The 19,974-nt window shown below is 46.6% G+C and overlaps 1 protein-coding gene and 1 pseudogene across 4 annotated transcripts in view; both read right to left on the reverse strand.

The window, feature by feature from the left end:
- The window catches only part of PRKN (parkin RBR E3 ubiquitin protein ligase), a 943,383-nt gene that overhangs the window by 751,213 nt on the left and 172,196 nt on the right, over positions 1-19,974 (reverse strand). For 3 of the 4 annotated variants that reach the window (XM_036218434.1, XM_036218431.1, XM_036218425.1), the window contains exon 2: positions 5,628-5,791. In XM_036218434.1, coding sequence (XP_036074327.1) covers positions 5,628-5,791 — 164 coding nt within the window. Of the gene's footprint in view, positions 1-5,627; positions 5,792-19,974 lie in introns of those variants that run through there. The other variant, XM_036218438.1, reaches the window with a different exon arrangement.
- LOC118604614 lies at positions 9,137-9,255 on the reverse strand (annotated as a pseudogene).

The raw sequence follows: 19,974 nt of genomic DNA on the forward strand, positions 1-19,974 counted from the left end.
TAACCACTGAACTTGCAAATAAATGCCTAGTCTTTAACATAAAGTCTTATACGAAAACAATTTGCTGGCTTCTCAACACCTAAATCACTAAACTGAGACCTGACAAGTTACAGAAATATCAAAAGTTTGCTTCTTTAATGCCCTTAGGTGTATTTGAAGTAATAATTCCAGTAAAATACATGACAACCTGATAAAAGTAAAGAAACAAATAATAACATTATAAGTGACAGCATACATGTTATCATACAAAGAATGACTAGTAAGTAACCATTCTTAATATTGAAAACACAGAAGCAGAGTTGTAGGGGTCCCGTTTGTGCACTTTTCCCTGTCATTTGAATTTTTATAACCAGCATATGTTCATTCTATTATCAGAAAAATACAGCCCAAGTATATTAAAAGGCAAATAATAATGTTGAAAAATAATTGAAAGGACATTAAGTAAACACCAGCTTTCAGAAAGTTAGCTAAACAATGTTTGCTTCTGTTAGAGGCGGTTCAAGGCACACACAGGTCATTCCCAGCGTCCCTGTGCGGCGTTTAGTTCCAGAGTTTAGCAGGTTAATTAGAGATAGGATCAAAACAACCTGTCACATTTCTGAAAATAACGGGTACATTTTCTTACAGATTCCAAACACGTGAATTCTTTAGCCATTGGATATGATTTATCCTTTCAGAGAAAGCTGGTTTTCACTACTTACAAATGTTGAAATATATACAGTATATATCACTACAAATACAGCCCATTAAATAATCTGGGTCTTGGGGGTTATTTTTCTTTAATATTTACAGCCTAAGCTATTAAAGCCTAAATGTCTCTGGCCTTCCAAACCGGAATCTTGCCATCCCTCTCACAAAGCTTAGAAGAATGGGGGCGATAAACTGATGCCCTGTAACACCTGCGGCAGAACGACCTGTTATACGAAACGACGGTCCCCATATGTGTGCATACATTTTAACATCATAAAATTGAATATTTGTTCAAAGGAATTTATGAGCATCCATCTGGATGAATGCTCTCATGAAGCAAAAATTTCTGTGTGTAAGTCAGTCATATTTTATTTCCTATTTTGGATGTCTAATTCATTATTACAAAGAGACTACAAACAGAGTGACTTCCCTATAGCCTTAAATATAGCAAGGTTTCCATGTCCTGGCTGTAATGGTTAATTTTATGTGTCTACTTCACTGAGCCAGGGTGCCCCAACATTTGGTGAGACATAAATGTTGGCATGTTTGTGAGGATGTTTTGGGTGAGATTAACATTTGAATGGGTAGACTCTCCCCAAATGGGTGGGCCCCATCCAATCCTTGAAGGTCTGAACAAAAAGGCTGACCCTCCCAGGAATAAGAGCAAATTCCTCCTTCCCAGAAGCATTCAAGTCAGGACTCTGGTATTCTTCCTGCCTTTGGACTCGAACTGACCTATCAGCTCCTCCTGGGTCCTGAGCCTACCAGCCTACATACAGACTGGAACTACATTGTCACCTCTCTTGGTTGTCGGGCCTTCAGACCTGGACTGGGGCTAAGCTTGCAGACGCCTTGGGACTTGTCCACCTCCATAACTGCTTGAGATAACCCCTTATGTGCTATCGATCTATCTATCCAATTCCATCTCATCCCAACTGTCCCTATTTCACCCTATCCTGTTGGTTCTGTTTCTCTGGAGAACTCTAATACACGAGCTAACAAACCCATATTGATACAGCTTATATGAATACAATAAATTCTGCTCGAACAGTTCTTATGTAAATTCACAAGTCCCTGTCATTTTAACAGGATCTAATTGCAAAGACCACCAGTTTTGGTATACACGATGGCATTACAACCTTATTTTCCTTGTATGGTTCTGAATAATAAATGTAAAATCATGTAGAGGTGATTTCAGGGATTTTTGATATGTAGTGTGTCAGATTTGGGGGACAGGAGGAGTGACCCATCATTTGAAAGGGCCCTGAAGACTCATTGTGTGAGCTGAGAAGAACTCTCTCCAAAGAAAAAATATCAACTCACTATTAATAATGTGAAAGATTAATATTTTATATTGCGTACTTGCAGGTATAAGGGAAACAGCAGAACATGCGGAGACACTGTTTATGGAGTAGAAAACACATAACTCTTTCTAATTTGCTTCTAACAGAGTGCAGCAGAGACCTACTTCACGAAAATATATTTTAAAAGCAATAATACCATGATGAATCTCTGCTGAACACTACAACTATAGTTCTCTATTTTTACCAAATTTGTTTAGGGGAACTATAAAATCTTTTTAAGCTTGCTAACTCCAAATTCCACGATTCTTAAGATAAGTAAAACCTGCGTATGAAAGGGTCAAAATTTATTCATAAACTCCACAGAGTCCTTTTCAGCTAAAATAGATAACAATTATACAAGCACATATGCACACACAAACATAAACAAATACGCACATACATTCACCCCAGCGAAATACCTGTCCTGTTATCACTGTCTTAACTCTAACTGATTGCAGGTATGCTCATCCTAATTGATGGTGAAGAGGACTGTGTCATTCATGCCGACCTCTCAGACTCTGAAGTAACTGCCGAACAACGATAATGACGATCGCGATGACGATGATGCTGATGGATGCTGACACGTATATAGTTCACTGCTTGTCATACACTTCTGCGAGCTCCACAGAAATTAACCCGTGTAGCCCCCATGAAATCCCAGTGACAGACACAGTGACTGTCCCCGTTTTACGAAGGAGCAAAGTAAAACGCACAGAGGCCACATTCTTCAAGCATGTACGATACCTTCCAAAAATCGGTTTGCCTTAATTTGTAATATTAAAAAACTAGATACTCCCTGAATACTTGAGTTATATTATGATATAAACTATAGAGTATCATCCATGCACTTAAAAACAAAGATTATAAAACAACACGAAAATGCACATGAGACCACATTAAGCAGAAGAAAATCAGAATATAAAATTGCGTTTTCACACCGATGACGACCATGTTAAGAATCAGTCACCTGCTCAGCCAAGGGCCAGGATCCGAGGTCCTGGGCAGTCAGGCTACTGCCCCTAGTGACCCCTGCCCGCTGACAAGCTGAACCCCACTCAACACACACTCCCGCGACTCACTCTGAACCCCGCATTCCAGCCTTCACCTTCCAGGGTCCTGGACTGGAGTCCTGGGGCCGCAGAGCCAGCACTGCTGTCCCCAAATCCAGAGGCCCTTCCCTGCCTCCCTCTCTTCCACCTCTGCATGCACTTCTTCGCCAGTCATTTCCTCCCAAAGCGTGCTGAGGACAGTCGCGTGGGCGGATGACGCCCCCCTTACCTGGCTCCCCGCCTCGCTCCCTGAGCGAAGGAGCTGCTCAGGGCACTGAGTCCCTTCCTCCGAGGCAGCCAACCCCGTGCATGTGCAGTGAGCCCCGAAGCCCCGCACCTGCTTCCTCAGCTGCCCGGGCACGCAGACCTGCTGCTGCCCCCGACGGCCACCTCGGGCGAGAGCCCCTTGGCCTTCCCACAGCCACTGGCCTCGGACCCCGCTTCTCGCCGCGACACCCCGCTGTGTCCCAGCTGTCCAGGCACATCACCGCAAGGCCAGGCGCCAGGGCTCTGTCCACACAGCTCCGAAGTCCCTTCCTGCCCCGGCGCGGGCGCCTGCTCGGGGTCTGGAACAGGAACCCGTGGCTGCCCCGGCGCCGGCCGGGCGCACGCGCCCTTCCCGAGCCGTCAGCGTCCCTCCCCCGCGGGAGCTGTGGTCACCGCCGCTCAGGGCTGCTTTCGCCACCTTGAGGGCACCTAGGCTTCCTTTTCCCCGTCAGGGGGACCACGTCTTCATCTCCCACTATTAGGCTGAAGCCCTGGAAACTGACTGTTTTAACCTGGGCCACGTGGCTCAGCCTAACATCCCCGCTGGTCCTGGAGCCCCGCACAGAGCGGTCCCCACAAATGCAGGGGTGGGTTTGGCCCGTCTTTGGGATCCCCTGAGAATCCCAGAGCGGTGAAGGTTTTTAAGAAGTATCTGTCAAAATAGAGACTCTAAATCGATACATATCTTTTTGCATAAACGTTTGTGAAAATCGATCTCCTGTGGCAATCAGTCTGCCCGAGCGCCCGGGGTGGCGGAGGCGTGACGCTGTGGGCCCCGAAGCCTCAGCGCGCCCCGAGGCGCAGAACACTTTGGCTCAAGGAGCCGTTTTAAAGCCGTTTGTTTGTGGAGGAAACATTCTTGGATCTAGAGGTTGGCAGCTACGGGAAAAGCTTTTAAGTTGAGTGAAATAATTAAAAAAATATATATCAAAACCCTTTTCAGCGCAGGCCCCTCTTATAGAAACGAACTGCCTAAAAGCCAGGCACGGCAGTTTGGAGCCCAGAGCTGGCGCCTCGGCCCTCAGCCGGGGTCGCCCGTGGGCGGGGCCACTTGCAGTTCTACAGCGTCCTTTGTACCTTGAAGGTATTTCACAAAGCAGGTGATGTCACCATGGAGGACATTGAGCGAGGGGCGGCAACGGGAGGGGGCTCTGTGTGGCTGGACACGGCGGGGCCTCGCACATCCGCAGACAGCAGCGCAGCGGACCCGTGCTGGCTCCGGAAAGGCGAACCTGTCTGCAGGGTCCCCTGGGTCCCCCGCACCGCTCCCAGAGGGCGCAACGTCTGTCGGGCCTCCACAGGGAGCAGCTTCTCCCCGCGCTGAAGTGCGTTTGCTGCCCCAGCGAACGACGGCCCTCCGAGACTTCTAGGGGACAGCGCTGCCTCCCGCGGCCCAGCTGGTGCTCCCCTTATCCCTCCGGAGTCCCTGTTCCAGGCGGAACCCCAGATGCAGAGATGTGGGCTTCGTGGAGCTGGGGACGGCGGGGGCGGGAGAGGCACACGCCATACACCCACGCGTGCACACACATCACATGCCACACACAGGGCACATGCCCCACACACCCATGCACACACATGCCACACACACACGCACGCCCTGCTCCCTCTCTCACGTTTCGGGGCGCATTCTAGGGACGATTTCCCCGGAGCTGGATGAAATCCAGCGCGGAGCCGGCCTGTCTGCCCGCTCCACCCGGACTCACCACCGGCTTCAGAACGGCCGCGGGGCGGGGGCTGGGGGGGCCGGGAGCTCCCGCACCCCTTGTGACTGAGCCCTAAGCCAGGCCCTGAGCCAGGCCCCTTGGCCACCGGTGCCTGCAGCAGGCCCCCCTCTCTCCTCCAGGGGTCACAATTGGGTTGCAAATCCTGCCCCGCACAGCGAACAAGCAGCCTGATGTGGAGCAGTTTATGTGAATCCTTCCTCATTAAGATTCAAACCGAATGGGTAAGGTAGAAACGGAACAGACACCCAAATCGTGCCTTGCTGCTCGACAGTCAGTGAGCATTCACGCACGGAGCCCGGCATGTGTGTGTGTGTGTGTGGGTGTGCGTGTGTGTCTCTCTCTCTCTCTTTCTCCCCCCCAACCCGTCCTGCTCGCTGTTTTAATGCATAATTAAGAAGGTCAGAATTAATGAAGCGGTGTGGAGTAAAGTTCAGGGAATCCCCAGGCGCTGTGGACGCTGTGCGATGCCAGGCTTGACTGTCACTCGGCCGTGCGCAGCCCGAGCGACGGGGCCAGCGGCCGCGCTCCAGGAACGGCCGGCCGAGGACACTCACCTGCACGGTCCAGTCATTGCCGAGCTCCTTCCCGGCGAAAATCACGCGCAGCTGGTCAGCCGGAACCCCCTGTCGCTTAGCAACCACCTCCTTGAGCTGAAAGACGCTGGCGGCAGACTCGACCTCCACCGGGAAGCCGTGGCTGGAGTTGAACCTCACGAACACTGGCGAAGAGAGTGGGAAACAGCACGGTGAGCATCCCCCAAAGCAGCCAGACTCTGAACCAGCCCTGCCCTGCGCTCGGCCTTCGAGGGGTGAGCATCCCCCAAAGCAGCCAAACTGAACCAGCCCTGCCCTGCGCTCGGCCCTCGGGGAACCGCACGCGTCTCCGGTCGCTGACCCCGCCGTCCAACGAGGCTTGGAGAAACACAGCTCCCCTGCGGGACGCGCCTCTCGTGGATCAGCCGGTGACCCGCAGAGAAAACCGCACGCCGCCTTCTGTCCTGGGGCCTCGGGACTCGAGCCGAGCGCGTCCTCGCCTTGGTCAGCGGCTCGGCTCTGACAGCGCGAGCCCCCCGGGCCCCTCCGCCGTGCGCGCCCCTCGTGAAGGACGCACCGCGTCGGCGCGCGGGGCGCAGGCGGCCCCCGTGCTGTGACTGTAAGTGAAACGACCGTAATGAAACCAGCTTCACCCGGGGCTCGTTGCTATGAATGAGAGTCACGGTCCTGCTGCGCCGCGTCGGCATTATGAGGAAACGAGGTTATTTAGGGGCCTGCTCTACAGCGGCGGAGGGGAGCCCGGCCCCCTGAAAGACGGGCGAGCAGATGGCCACCCCCTCCCCCCAACCCCGCTGTGCGCAAAGGCCCGGGCGCCGGCGGGCCTCAAGGAGATACTGGCTCGTCTGCACTTTGGAGACAGTGGCGCCACTGCTCTTGCTGGAACCACTGTTCCCCTCACGACCCGGCTGGAGCCCTGCGGCCTCGTGCCAGGCTGCTCCTCGCTCAGCCGCACCGCCTCGCTGAAGTTCCCCCTATCTGTCCCCTCCTTTCCATTCCTTCTCTTGCTGCTCTCGGTAAACCTTTTCCAAATTCTTGCAATGCTCTTCCAACCCGAGTCGTACTTGCCCGCTTCGCTTCCAGTCTGTCCTACGCCATTCTGCAAAGGACGCCTGACCAACGCGGGGCTCTGACCATCTCGCAGCAGGTGATTTGAAGTCTCAGCAACCATTGCGGAGAAAACCCCAAGACCCCTCCTCTCGCCTGGCATGAACCTGCTTCCCAGCATTTTCTCTGTAGCCCCCACACGCACTCTGCTAAACCACGTGTTGCGAGAAAACACATCGCAGAGAAGCACGGACGCATCTCGCATCTTGATTCATGCCCCGCCTCCTCCAGCTCCGCGCGTGGAAAACGGGCTCACCGCCAGGATCCACCTGGAACGTGACCTCGGAGGGGCCTCTCGGTCCCAGCCCTACGGGCCCGCGCCCACTTCTTCGGGCTCCAGTGGCATTCACACGCAATAGTCACCACATTCTCCCATGGAACCAGTAATGCACAGAGGTCACGAACACACTCTGCAGAGCCAGAAGGCCTTACCCATCCCTATAGGGTCCCCAGCAGCTTATGGACTGCGGTGGACTACTAACCCTCAGTCCTTAACTCCCAGTTCCCTAACTTCCCCGTCTGGATAAACCATGGAGGGTGTTCTGTGACACGTTACATAATGTGTACAGTATTTACAAGTGTCACGTAGTAGCCTTCAAAAATAACAGATGTTTGCATGTGCCTTCGATGTTTTAGGTACGTACTTTACCTTCATTAAAAGATGACAGATCCTTCAAAGCCAGGCATGATAGCTTATGTATTGCTGTCTGTCCTTTAAAATGGAGCATCACCACTAACTAGTTCTCAATTTCAATGTGAGATATCCACCTACTAATAACGCTAATAAAATAAAGTTGCAGTGCCGGTAAGGATCAAACACTTACAAAGTGGCAGAAGTTACACCTTGCATATGCTAGCTCTAAGCTTCCCCGTGACCCGATAAGGTCAACATTATTATCCTTATTTAAGAGAATGGTGAATCGAGACCTAGAGAATTGCAGTCACTTTTCTAAGGGCATCGGCTACTTTGTGCTGGAATCAGAATTCAAATTCAGTTCAATCCAACTCTAAACTCCATTCCATTTCTACTGCAACGGGCTGCCTAAAACATTCTCAGGAGAAAAGTCCACACGCCTTTTCCTTGTGATAAAAAAGAAACAACAGCAGCAAAAAGGCTTTATAACGTAATTCAGGTATTCCCTATACAGGTGCGCAGTAGAAAATGGGATTAAAACAATAAAAGCTTTTGTAAAGGGCTGAGAAAAAAGAACCAGAAATGATGGTTATAACACAGAACGAGATAAAAATGACGCCGAAACGCGAGCAGGAGGCGTAGATGACAATATGTGAGCAAAAAAAAAAAAACCTGACGCGTTTCATCAGCATGGAAAACATTTAGAAGAAGTAAGAACTGCAAGTGACAAAAGCGTTCCAAATAAAGAAAATTGATGGGGAGGGGGGTGAAAAAAAAACAATTACAGGGGGAAAGGTGCTTTTGATATACTTTTAAGCAGATGTCATGAGACACTGTTGAAATTACGAGGGGGAAGACAGTGCACTGGAAGCCCTGTAGGTATATCCACAGCATCCTCGGATCAGAGACCATCAGACAACCAATGCATCAGAACAGACGCAGGACGAGCGAGGGCCGATTCGAGACGAAAGGGATGTGGTCCCCACTCTAGTCATGTGAACAGACTTTTTCGAAAAGCAAACGGCCTTGGGGGAACACAGGAAGACGCGACTGGGGACTTTACAAAGGCTGCTGAGAAAAGGGGCCGGGAGTCTGGGAGAGCTTGGCGTGAGGACTTTTTCTCCAGGGGTTCAAATTATGGCAATCTTGCCTTAAGGATAAGAATTATACACATACACACACACACACACACACACACACACACACACGTATACGTATATATAATATATATATAAAACTAAGAATTTTATATATATATATAAATATATATATATAAAACTATAGGAAACAAAATTTCAAAAAACATACCAGATGATTCTGTACCACTACTGAAATCATTAGTATCCGAAAGCCTTTCCGTTTCCTTATAAATTAAAAAAAAAAAAAAGTTTCTGAGCTTAAGTTAAACTTGAACACATAAATACTTCAGAAATAAGTATTTTCAAACAGCATGTCAGACTTATGGGATGAATTTGCAATGGAAAGAGTGATCAAAGGGCAGCTAAAACGTTGGCGTGGATGAGAACGAACACCTTACACTGACCTGATCATCCATAATCATAGGACATTATGCAGAAAGTGACTAGTGCTTTCCCGGAGCATAATTTGCAGTGGGTCACGTGAGCAACGTGCCATGTCCCATCTGTACTTTGGGGAACAGCAGAGAAGAGAGGAGAGGAGGGAAGTGCCTGACCCTCTCCTGCCGCCACCTCTTAAGCCATCAGAGAAAGCAGTGTTTTTATTCATCTACTGTTTTTAATTTTTTTTTATATGCCTACAGCACCTGGTCTTCCCAGTTGGTCTCCCATCCAAGTACTAACCAGGCTCGACCCTGCTTAGCTTCCGAGGTCAGACGGGCTCGGGCACGTGCAGGGTAGCATGGCCGTAGACTAGCAGAGTGCCTTTAGAGCCAGAAAAAGAGTAATTTGAATCCTGGTTGTGTCATTTGCTAATTTTATGATTTAGGACAAGTGCGTGGTCATCTTGACTCTTAGCTTCCTTAGCTGCTAAACGGAGGTAGTGCATGCATCCTCCAATGCCTGTTACGGAGGACGTGTTGAGGTTTATGGATGCATTACGAGACTTTGGAAAGAGTCCTTAGTGCAGAGCCTGTTCTTTTAGGACAGGGCACAGCTGTCCTCTGAAAATAGTTCCCCACTTCAGTCACCTAGAGCAGAGCTAGATTAAAGCAGCATCCATCGTCTAGACATGCTGTAACTAAGACAGATTAGATGACATAAGCGTAAATACTAACTCAAGCGGTCTGTTTTTCTGGCTTCTGCTCCATTTCATAACGGACAGAAAACTTCCAAGAACAAAGAGACATGATAAAGAATTTAGTTTATCTCCATTTTCTGAGATTTCATTATACATTAAAAGCTCTACAATGCATTGTTTTAATGACACCTATAATAGCATTAGAAATAAACAGGATATCAATAAAGCATTATTCATGATCTATATTAGGAATAAACACCACAATGCACTGATAAGAAAACAAGTCATTGGCCATAGCGATTGATCCCCTGGAACAGAGGTGACTAAGGTGGACCATCAAAGTGAAACTCCTTTTAAAGCCGGGGTCACAGGGCGGCCCAGCCAGGTGTGAGCTCTGAATCCAGCCCGTGGGCGGAAGCCCTACGGAAGGGGGGGGAGCCTGTTGCCCCTCCCCCCTCATGCTGCCGCCAACCTTCATTGTCGTTGTCGGGGCAGCGAGCACAGTTTCCTTGGGTGAAGCTCTAGGAGATGGCACCGTGAAGACTACTGCTCAATTAACCGTCAGGACGAGATCGCAAAATCATCCCCTAGAACTAGGCTGCATTTTCTGGATCTCGGCTCAACGTCAGTTGACCTTGGGCACACGGTTTAACCTTTACTGGGCTGTTACAAGGATCTAGGTTATTATTAGCTATTACTCTTTTTTCATTATTATTGCTATCACATAACCGAACACTTGCCCATATTCAGTCTGATGTCATCCTTTATTAACTTCTTGCATAATTCTTAATGCCTAACTATCGTTTAATGTCTATCTGATCGGAAGCCTCATTGAGCTTTCCCACATTCAACCATGATAGTGTAAAAACAGAGCCCAGGATTTCTGCCTTTTGTAATGACCGAGTACCATGCTACCAGACCAAGCGCCTTGCAGAAGACAACTGTAACATCTGGACTTCGTACAGAAAGCAGATCCTTGAAGGCACAGAGGAGGGAACAAACAAACACACACACAGGAAGACTCTGGTGGGGCGCACACGCCAGGAGGAGCGAAGGCCCGCGAGCTCCATCTCACAGCGTTCGGCTCGCGGCCGGGTCCACCCGCGCTGGCACGCAGGGCCGCAGGTGCAGGGGTGGCGGAGCCCGCCTTTCCAGCCCGAAGAAGCAAAACACCGAATCTGAGGGAACCGACTCCGGGGGAATCTCGGGAGGACAAGAGCCGGAAAGGGGATCGCGAGGTTCCGTCTACCCACCTCCCTGGCCGACCGCTGGCCCCCGACGGCGTGCGACACGACGCATCTCGGCCGAGGGGGGGACCACTCGGCGGCACATCCTGGCTCCCCTCCGGGGAACGCAGTGTGGAAAGGGTGAGCGATCGAGGGACACTGCTCAGTGGGGAAACCCGGGGTAAGGACTTGGGCCACACGGTCCAGGCCAACGGCAGCGGAGCGAAGTCTCGCTGACTCTGCGCTCGCTTGGTAAGAATGAGAACGGCGTTTTATCCCCACATTCTTCCTCTCGAAAACGCCTGACCCTGGTCTTCTCCTGAGAAAAGCATCAGACAAAACTCAGTGGAGGGACGGTCTAAAAACTACCTGACCAGGACGCCAAAGTTTCAAGGTCACCAAAAACCAGGTAAGTCTGAAAAGCTGCCCCCATCCAGAGTGGCATAAATGCAATGACTGAATGCAACGTGGTATTCTGCATCCCGAAAGAGAAAAAGGACATTTAGTAAAACAACAAGATGTTAAAAATAGGGAAACTGGGTGTGAAGTATACTGGGGGCTCCCCGTACTATCTTTGCAGCTTTTCTCTAAAGCTTAAACTGCTTTAAATAAAAGTTTATTTAAAAAAAAAAAAAACTGAACTGATTCCAAAGCTGGTGCCCAAAGAACAGATTTTTCAATTCAAATCCAACCAAAATAATTGCCTCATAAAACAAAAGAAACAACTGTCATCAAAGAAAAGACGACAGGATCCAGACTTTGCAAAATTTAGATTCATAATGTCCAGGATACAAGTCCAAAATTACCCGGCATTTGAAAGAACCGAGAAAATAAAGCATATTTTTCAGGAGAAAAGGAAATCAGTGGAGACAAACCCTGAGGTGCCTCTAAGTTTGGAACTAGGAAAGAAAATTAAAGTGGCCAATGTCAATTGCTGTCCTTCATGAAGTAAAACAACATATTCTTGGAATGAATGGAAAGACAGGGCAGATAAGCAGAGAAATAGAAATTATATAAAGAGGACTCAAATGGAAATTACAGAAGTAAAACAACAATATAAAAGTGTATTAATCGGTTTAATAACAAAATAGAGATGAGAGAAAATGTTAACGAAAAACAGAAAAAAAGGACTAAAAAAAAAAAAAACAGACCATAGGGACCTTGTAGGTAATATCAAATTGTCTAACATATATGTAATTTGAGTTATAAAAAGAAAGAACAGATAATTGGGCAGAAAAATTTCAAGATATAATGCCCAGAATTTAGAAATATGTGATGAAATAAATAAATTTACATATTCAAGATGCTTAACAAACACCAAACAAGATAAACATGAGCAAGGACACAAAGCACTGGACGCCAATGACCACGTTTTGAAAGCAACAGGAAGAAAGGACTCCTCGCATAGTCTTCACGTAATGTAATTGATGGCTAACTTCTCAGAAACAGTGCAGGCCAGACTGAGAGTACTACATCTTTAAAGTGTTCAAATTAAAAAAAAAAAAGGGCAGCATGAAAACATCATTGACACTGATTTCTATATCCAATGAAAATATCTTTTAGGAAAAAATAAATAAGCAAATTTAAGATAAAAGGAAACTAAGAGAATCTGTCACAAGCAGACTCCCCTAAAAGAAATAGTAAAAAAAAAAAAAAGTCTCTATACTGAAGGAAAATTATGTCAGATGGGAAATCAGACCCTAAGACAGAAAAAGAACATCAGAAATGCTAAGGACCTCAGCAAACACAAGGCAATTCAATTATGTCGAGTTTTGCTTTATTCTTCATAATTTAGTACATAGAACCGTTGGCTATGGACTGAATTTCGCACCCCTCCCCATTCATACAGTGGAGCCCTCACCCCCAATGTAACGGCGTTTGAGGATGGGGTCTCGAGAAGATAATGAGGTTTAGAAAAGGACGTGGGTGTGGGGCTCTCGCGGTGAATCAGAGTCCTTCTGAGCAGGGACGTGATCCGGCCGCTGCCCCCTCCCTCTCCCCCCTCCCTTCCTCTCCCCCCACCCACCCCGCTCCACACATCCCAACTCTTTTTTCCTTTGACTAATTCTTCCAGCTTCTCCTTTAGTTTTTTAGCAGAAGTCACGTTGCGGGAGGTGAGGAAGAGGAGGTAGGAAAAGACAGAATTAAGGGTCCGTGGCTAAGACCGTGAACTCTAACCACTTCCTGCTGGGGCCCGGAGCCCAGGCCTGCGCCCCGCCGTCTGCGTAACCTGCCCCCCGCCCCCGTCTCTGATCCTCAATGTGCTCTCTACAGAACAGGAGATGACAATAGTACACACCTCGTAAATCTGCTGTGAGAAGTAAATGAATATACGAAAAGTGTTTAGGTAAGTACCTCGCACACTGTAAGTTTCAACGGTTATTAGCTTTTTCCTAAGGGTCAATATCGGCCTGAACTATTGTGGTTACGGCATCGATCGCACAATATTCACGTCTGGGTAACTAAGAAGCCGCCTTTTCATTTTCTTTCGATAAGCGAGATTTGCCAGATGGAGTTCTATTTCACTGTGCTTGGTAATTCACTGTAATTGATCTAAAGTGACTCTGGGACACTGATAATGGTTCCTCGCGCCCCGATGGGCCTCCACGGACATTATCCCAGTTGCACGCCGCCACGGCTCTGGGAGGTGATTGAGCCTGCATCTGCCGTCCCTGCTTTTGAAGCGAACAGACAGGCGGGAACGGGTTCGCCTGAGATCCCTAAGGAGAGCTGCAGGGACGGGAACCAGGGATGCTGGCGCGGGGCGCTGCCCCCCTGCTGTGAGGAGGGGGCCCTCCGCGTCCCCGTCCTCACGCACCCATTCACAAACTGGTGCGTCTGGGAGCACCCCAGTGGCTGAGGTGGCAGCGAAGACCTTTCCGTTCTCCCTTCCCATCAGAATCAACGCTTCCCCCTTGCCCGGAAGACAAGCTGCTCGGCCCTCCCGGCCTCGCTCGGTGCTGAGCGCAGGGCCTCAAGGCTGGACAGACAGCCGAGTCACAGGTGACCGAGCGTCCTCTCTCCTGCGTCCACCCGCAGTGCGGTGAACCGCATTCAGGATTCGGGCCGCGACAGCCACTGGGTGGGGCCGGGTGGCCGGGACCGGACAAACCGGACGATGTCGCCTAGACGTAACTTGCTCTCGGGGAGAGTCCCAGGGGTGCAGTGCCAAGGCCTTTGCCTGTGGTGCTGCAGGTGCGAGCGCCTAATTTCATTTGGGAAACTAACTGCTGGCGAAGGTCCGCCTCCCACCCCTGGCTACCCACCTCCTATCCCTCCTTCCTCCATCCACCCACCAGCCCAGTCATCTGGCCAGACGGACAGCCGCTCGCCCACTGCAGTACACGTATTAAATTATAACGAGATGACGACGCGGGTCCATTTTTATCCCCCCCTAACAAATTAATTCTTATTGGCTGACTAATTTGGTGAAGACCGGTTTTGCCAATCCTGTCAAAAGGCAGGTGTTTTCCATAAATTAAATAAGTTACAGATGTGGCTCCAAGACTTTGATCAAAACATATTCAAAGGGAGATAAAAGCATTGACTCACACACGCTGCATGGGCGAAGGCGTGTGGAAATCGACGATACTTCACTTTGCCCAACCTTTTCAAAATTTATCAGATTAAATAAGATGCCTCTAAACGAAAGAAGAACAGGTAAAATTACTGGTCAGTTCTCAGAAACTGAAAGTGACTCTACACGGTTATTTTCCAAAGGGGTAGCTGCACATTCTTTGTTTTAAACAAAATTAAAGATGGACTCAATTGGGTTATAAATGGATACAGCACTGGAAGAATTGTGATGAAGAATTACTAAGTAATTTTTCTCATATTGTAATTTGGAAGCCTTAAGAGAATGAAGTAATGCTGCTATAGTAACATTCTTTCTATTCCCATACGTTTATTCGATCGAGGGCTTTTACTCCTGCAAAAACGGACAGAACAGAATGATGCCGTGCTTATCACACGCTAGCGATAAGTAATACTCAGCCAGGCACATGTTATCAGTCAGAAAAATGACCCGATCCATCTAAGGAGGCATTTCTAACGCGATGTTTATGCTTAATAATTTTTGTCAAAAACACCAACAAAAATCATTCATCCAAATGTATACTTATATTGTTTTAATAATTTTATACCAAAAAAAAAAAATACCCAAAATAGTATCACAATCCAGTAGAAATCATACCAGGGAATTTAAATGTATATCCTAAATGTCAACGTTTACCCACGTTTTTGTTGCAGAGATGTATTTCAGTCTGATGCATTAAGAAATTTAAAACAAAAAACAGTCCATCTTTGTTATTTTCGGGAGTTACATTCTATAACGTCACCACAAACACTGAATCGGCGAACGCTGAGCCACTGTTCCCAGGAGAAATACGGGGACGGGTTCCTGCGAGTCCCTGGCCACACGGGATCCTCGACCCATACGCAGCCTTGTTTTACGTGCGTGTCCATCTGAAGACACCTAATTGAATGCATAGGCTTGATTCGTTAACATCACATTCGCGGCTGACAGCACTAAAACTCACTCCTGACCTGGGCAAACCTCCAACACACACGTTTTCCCCACAGGGCGCACTGGGCTGAAGAGCAGTGGAAAGCGCGTCGGCACCCCGCTCGGGAGGCACGTCGATCAGCAACATCACAGCCCGAAGCACAAAGATACGAAAACAGGGCGCCCAACGGCCCCCACTAAGGACATTTGTTCAAAGTGGGAGCTGCACAGGACAGCAGAGTGTCGCCTCATTCAACCTCAGCTCCCAAGCTGCACAGAACAACTCAGATGTCTCAACACAGGCCTGTGAAATGCCACAGGGCTGGCCTGGGGTACAGACCCGGGTTAGCGTTTAGGAGAATTCGCGAATGTGGAATCCGTGAAGAATTGATTGACTGGATCATATCAGGATAAAGACTGGGGAGGGAAGAAGGAACGTTCAAGAAGAGAGAACAATATAAAATTTCGGGCTGTTAAAAACAAGCTTTTTGTAGATCATTTAACTGATAGGAGAAAATCATCGTAGTTTTAATTTTCCGCCGAAAACATTTTTTAAAACGATATAATTGTTTCGTTATTTAAACCTTAATATTAACAATATGGTACTACTACGAGTATAAACCTATAATAAAAATTTTTATATTTACTTTAAAAGGTGCAAGAACGTGTGTGATTGTCCAAAATAAGTATTTTTATGGTATATATGAGCAAAATAGTTTGAAGATTACTGACTCAGATACGAATGGAGGCTAAAAATCGCAATCGGCAAACGAGGTTATACTGTGCTGAGGCTCCAGGGTTGGTGTCTTTGTTTTCTTAATCACAGACGATACATTTTTCACATACAATTTTTTCTTTGCTCTTTCACGCAGAGACAATTTTCAAACAATTCCGCATTTTTCAGTTGCTTCCATAAGAGGCTCATAAGGGTATCTAAGAAAATCAGCTCCTCACACAGAAGCACCATTTTAAGAAAAAGCTAGTACTATATAAATTTATTCTAATATTAAATGTTCCCAACTTATGTCTTTCCGTCCCAGAGACGGGATAGCTTGAAAGCTTGTGAATAAAATTAATTATCCCCAGCTTTTTGTTTTTTAATGACGACTTATAGCCCTTATCTCTCTATTTTCTTGCTATAAATAATTTTCCATGTGACACTAAGGTAAATTTATTTCAATAATGTTTAAGATGAAGAAAATGAGTATAATTAAATTATTCGTATTGAGTAAAAGAAAGGAAGAAGCAAATGTTTTCATTGGGAGCTAATATAAATGATCGATTCCTGCATTAAAAATATTTAAGCTAACACGTTCCAAAGACAGCATTGCATCGTTGTTAATACAAGAAACACACCTGGAAGAGCACTTGGCACACAGTGAGCACTCACGAAATGACAGGACGAATAGCAGTCTGAGAAATCGATATTCTGTATCTTCCATAGACTTAGCACAAGTCACAATCGATGGTTAACAAAACGATCAGTTAGATAGTAAAAGGAAGCCTGCCCCATAAATCAAAACTTATACTGCTGTTCTACCCCTTAGATACACATACACAATCCCACTTGTAAACATATTTTCTAACTTCTCGACAGAGACTTGAACCAGTGGTAGGCACCATTCGACACATGTCCCTGTAGAGCGAGTTCGAATGCAGAGGCTCCCACGGGAGGCCAGCTGGGTGAGATCCCCTCTCAACCTTCTTAACGTGTCATTCTACCCTTTTACGCCTTAATATCCTCAATAGTAAGAATATTCACAACCTGTCTTACAGGGTTGTTACAAGGATGAAATGGCTAACGACATGTGAAATTCTTAGTTGATGCACAGTGTGTTTTAAGGACTCAGTAAACGTTGGCAGCTATTACTAAACAGTAAGGCTCAACCGCATTTTCCAACATAAATTGGAAAAGAGCTTTCTAGCGGTCATCGAAATGATCTTACATTCTGAAACTCCATATGGAAATATCTGTTAAAATCTTCTCTTAAGATCTCTGTAGACGTGGAAAAATTGGGACCTCGTGCCTTGCCGGCGGGAATGTAAAAAGGTGCAGCCACTTTGACAGTTTCTCAAACCGTTAAACGGAGAGTTACCACATGACCCAGCAATTTGACTCCTACGTATTTACCCAAGAGAAGTGAAGACATATGTCCATACGAATACATATACACGAATGTTCCTATCGGCATTAATCCCAATAGCTCACAGGTGGATTAATTAGAAAGTGAATGTATGCGTGCGTGTGGTATATCCATGCAGTGGAATACTTCGTGGTCCTTCCAAAGGGATGGAGTACTGATTCGTACTACGACATGAATGAAACGTCGATGAAACTTAAGTGAGAGAAGCCAGTTACACAGCATCCCACGCCGAATGTTCCATTCACATTAAATGTCCAGAACAGGCAAATCCACAGACACGGAACGCACGTTAAGTGGTTGGCCAGGATGGAGCACGTTGGGGGAGAAATGGGAGTTACTGCTATAAGGTAGAGGGTTTCTTTTCACGGTGATGGACTATGCTAAAATTGATTGTGGTGATGGTCGTACAACTCTGTAAATATACTAAAAACCGCTGAATTTTACACTTGAAAAGTGTGAATTTCATAGTGTGCAAATTATATCTCAGTAAAGCTGTCTTCATCTCCCTCTGAAACAGTTCTGCATATCCGTCACTTACCAAGTACTCAGGTAAAAAAGTTTACTGAGGACTTTTGGAATAAGCAAATGAATGGATAAGCATCTATTTCGTTTTAAAAAGCTTTCTTTCCTATTTTCATCCATGAAAGAAGCCTGAAATTATGAGAATAAACTTAAAAAATTTATATACATCATCTTTTGCATTTGGATGTTTGTTTTTATAATTTGGTTAAATTCTGTTTTTTGAATATCCCACAGTGGCTATATGTTAGAAGTGTGTCAAGGACCCAGAACAGTACTAATGTCATAAAAAAATGGAGACATATATTTCGGCATTTAATATAGAAAAGTTAATTTGCTCAAATTACACAGTTTTAATTTCCATATGCTGTAAAGCAAGTATGAATAAGATTTAGACCAGATTTCTGGTGACGTTGAAATTCATTCATTCATACTTTCATCAAACAGTCGCTGAATAAGTAGCCATGTGCTAGGCACGGTGCTAGTCATGCTGAAACAGAACCATGCATTATAATGTGGTAAATGTCACATTAGAGTTTGTACCATGTGCAATATACCAAAAGCCGAGAACACAGAAGATGGGGTGGCTGAAGGCTGGAAGAGTTAAAAATATTTCAGAGATAAAGATACATTTATGGCAGATAGAGAAAAAGAAGGAAGGGATTTCTGGGTAGAGATTTTTTTTAATTGCTACAGGTGAAAGACATATTAATTAATTACTCCTTTAGGGGATAAAACACACACAGACACACACACACACACACAACTTTTTTTTATTAGCCATGAGGACATCAGTGTTATAGGATGGATATGTCTGTAGCAGTGAGCAGATAGCAGTAAGGGTCGCAAATAATGTTGAGACCTGCGGAGCTGTTCCTTGAAACGTTCAACAGGCTAAGTTATCTATCACACAAAAAGAAAAAGAAAAGAACTCATCTTTCAATACCCAGACGTGTTAACTAAGCACAAATATCCTGGGTATCACACATTTCAAAAGGAAAATGTCAAAATACCTTCATGTTTCTTTTCTGAATTGTATGATAGCCTACAAGTTGATTCATGACTATGAACGGCGCACCTGAGGACAACATTTGCTTTATGTGTGTGTTGCGCGCCGCCGAGGCGGCGACGACGCGTGCGGACTACGAGTGAGAGACTCCCACAGCGCCCCGTCCTGCGGGCTCCTGCCTCTGGCTTCTTTCAGGGCGTCACCCCATGTCATGTTTGGTTTTCCTCTTTTCCCGCCGCCTTCTACGTTTCTCAGCATTCGCGTCTTTTCCAGAAAGCTCTGCCTTCTCACGATGCGCCCACAGGAGGACAGCTTCCGTTTCGCCATTTCTGCCTCCAGCGATGTCTCAGGCTTGGTTTGCTCCAGGGCCCACGTGTTCATCTTCCTGGAGGTCCAGGGTATCTGTAGAGCTCTCCTCCAACACCATATCTCAACAAATCGATTATTTTCCTCTCAGCCTTCTTCATCGCCCAATTCCTACATCCATGCAGAGTAACTGGGAAGACGAGGGTGTGGATAACCTTGGCCTTGGTGTCCAATGACGTGTCCCTGCTCTTGGTGACCTTTCGTACTTCTTCCATTGATGCCCTTTCAAGTCTCAGCCTTCTTTTGATTTCTTGGCTGCAGTCTCCATTTGAATTGATGACCAAACCAAGGTGAGCAAAATCTTTAGCAATTTCCATGTCTTCACGGTCTAGGTTAAAGCTGTATATCACTTCTGCAGTCATGATTTTGTCTTCCTGGTGTTCGAACACAGTCCTACTTTGGCACTTTCTTCTTCCACTCTCATCAGAAGCTGTTTTAAGTCATTGATACCTTCTTTGGTTTATAAATGTATGTTATATGCCATCGAAGTGGTTCCCACTCCTGGTGACTATAAGTGAGTAACGCCCAGCAACCTGGTGTCATCCATATATCTTAAGTTGATATTTATTCCACTAGTTTTTACTCCTCCTTCCTCTGAGTCTAGTCCAGTTTTTAATGTGATTG

This window comes from Rousettus aegyptiacus, unplaced genomic scaffold (genome assembly GCF_014176215.1).
Source record: "Rousettus aegyptiacus isolate mRouAeg1 unplaced genomic scaffold, mRouAeg1.p scaffold_m13_p_1, whole genome shotgun sequence".
Lineage (NCBI taxonomy): Eukaryota > Metazoa > Chordata > Mammalia > Chiroptera > Pteropodidae > Rousettus > Rousettus aegyptiacus.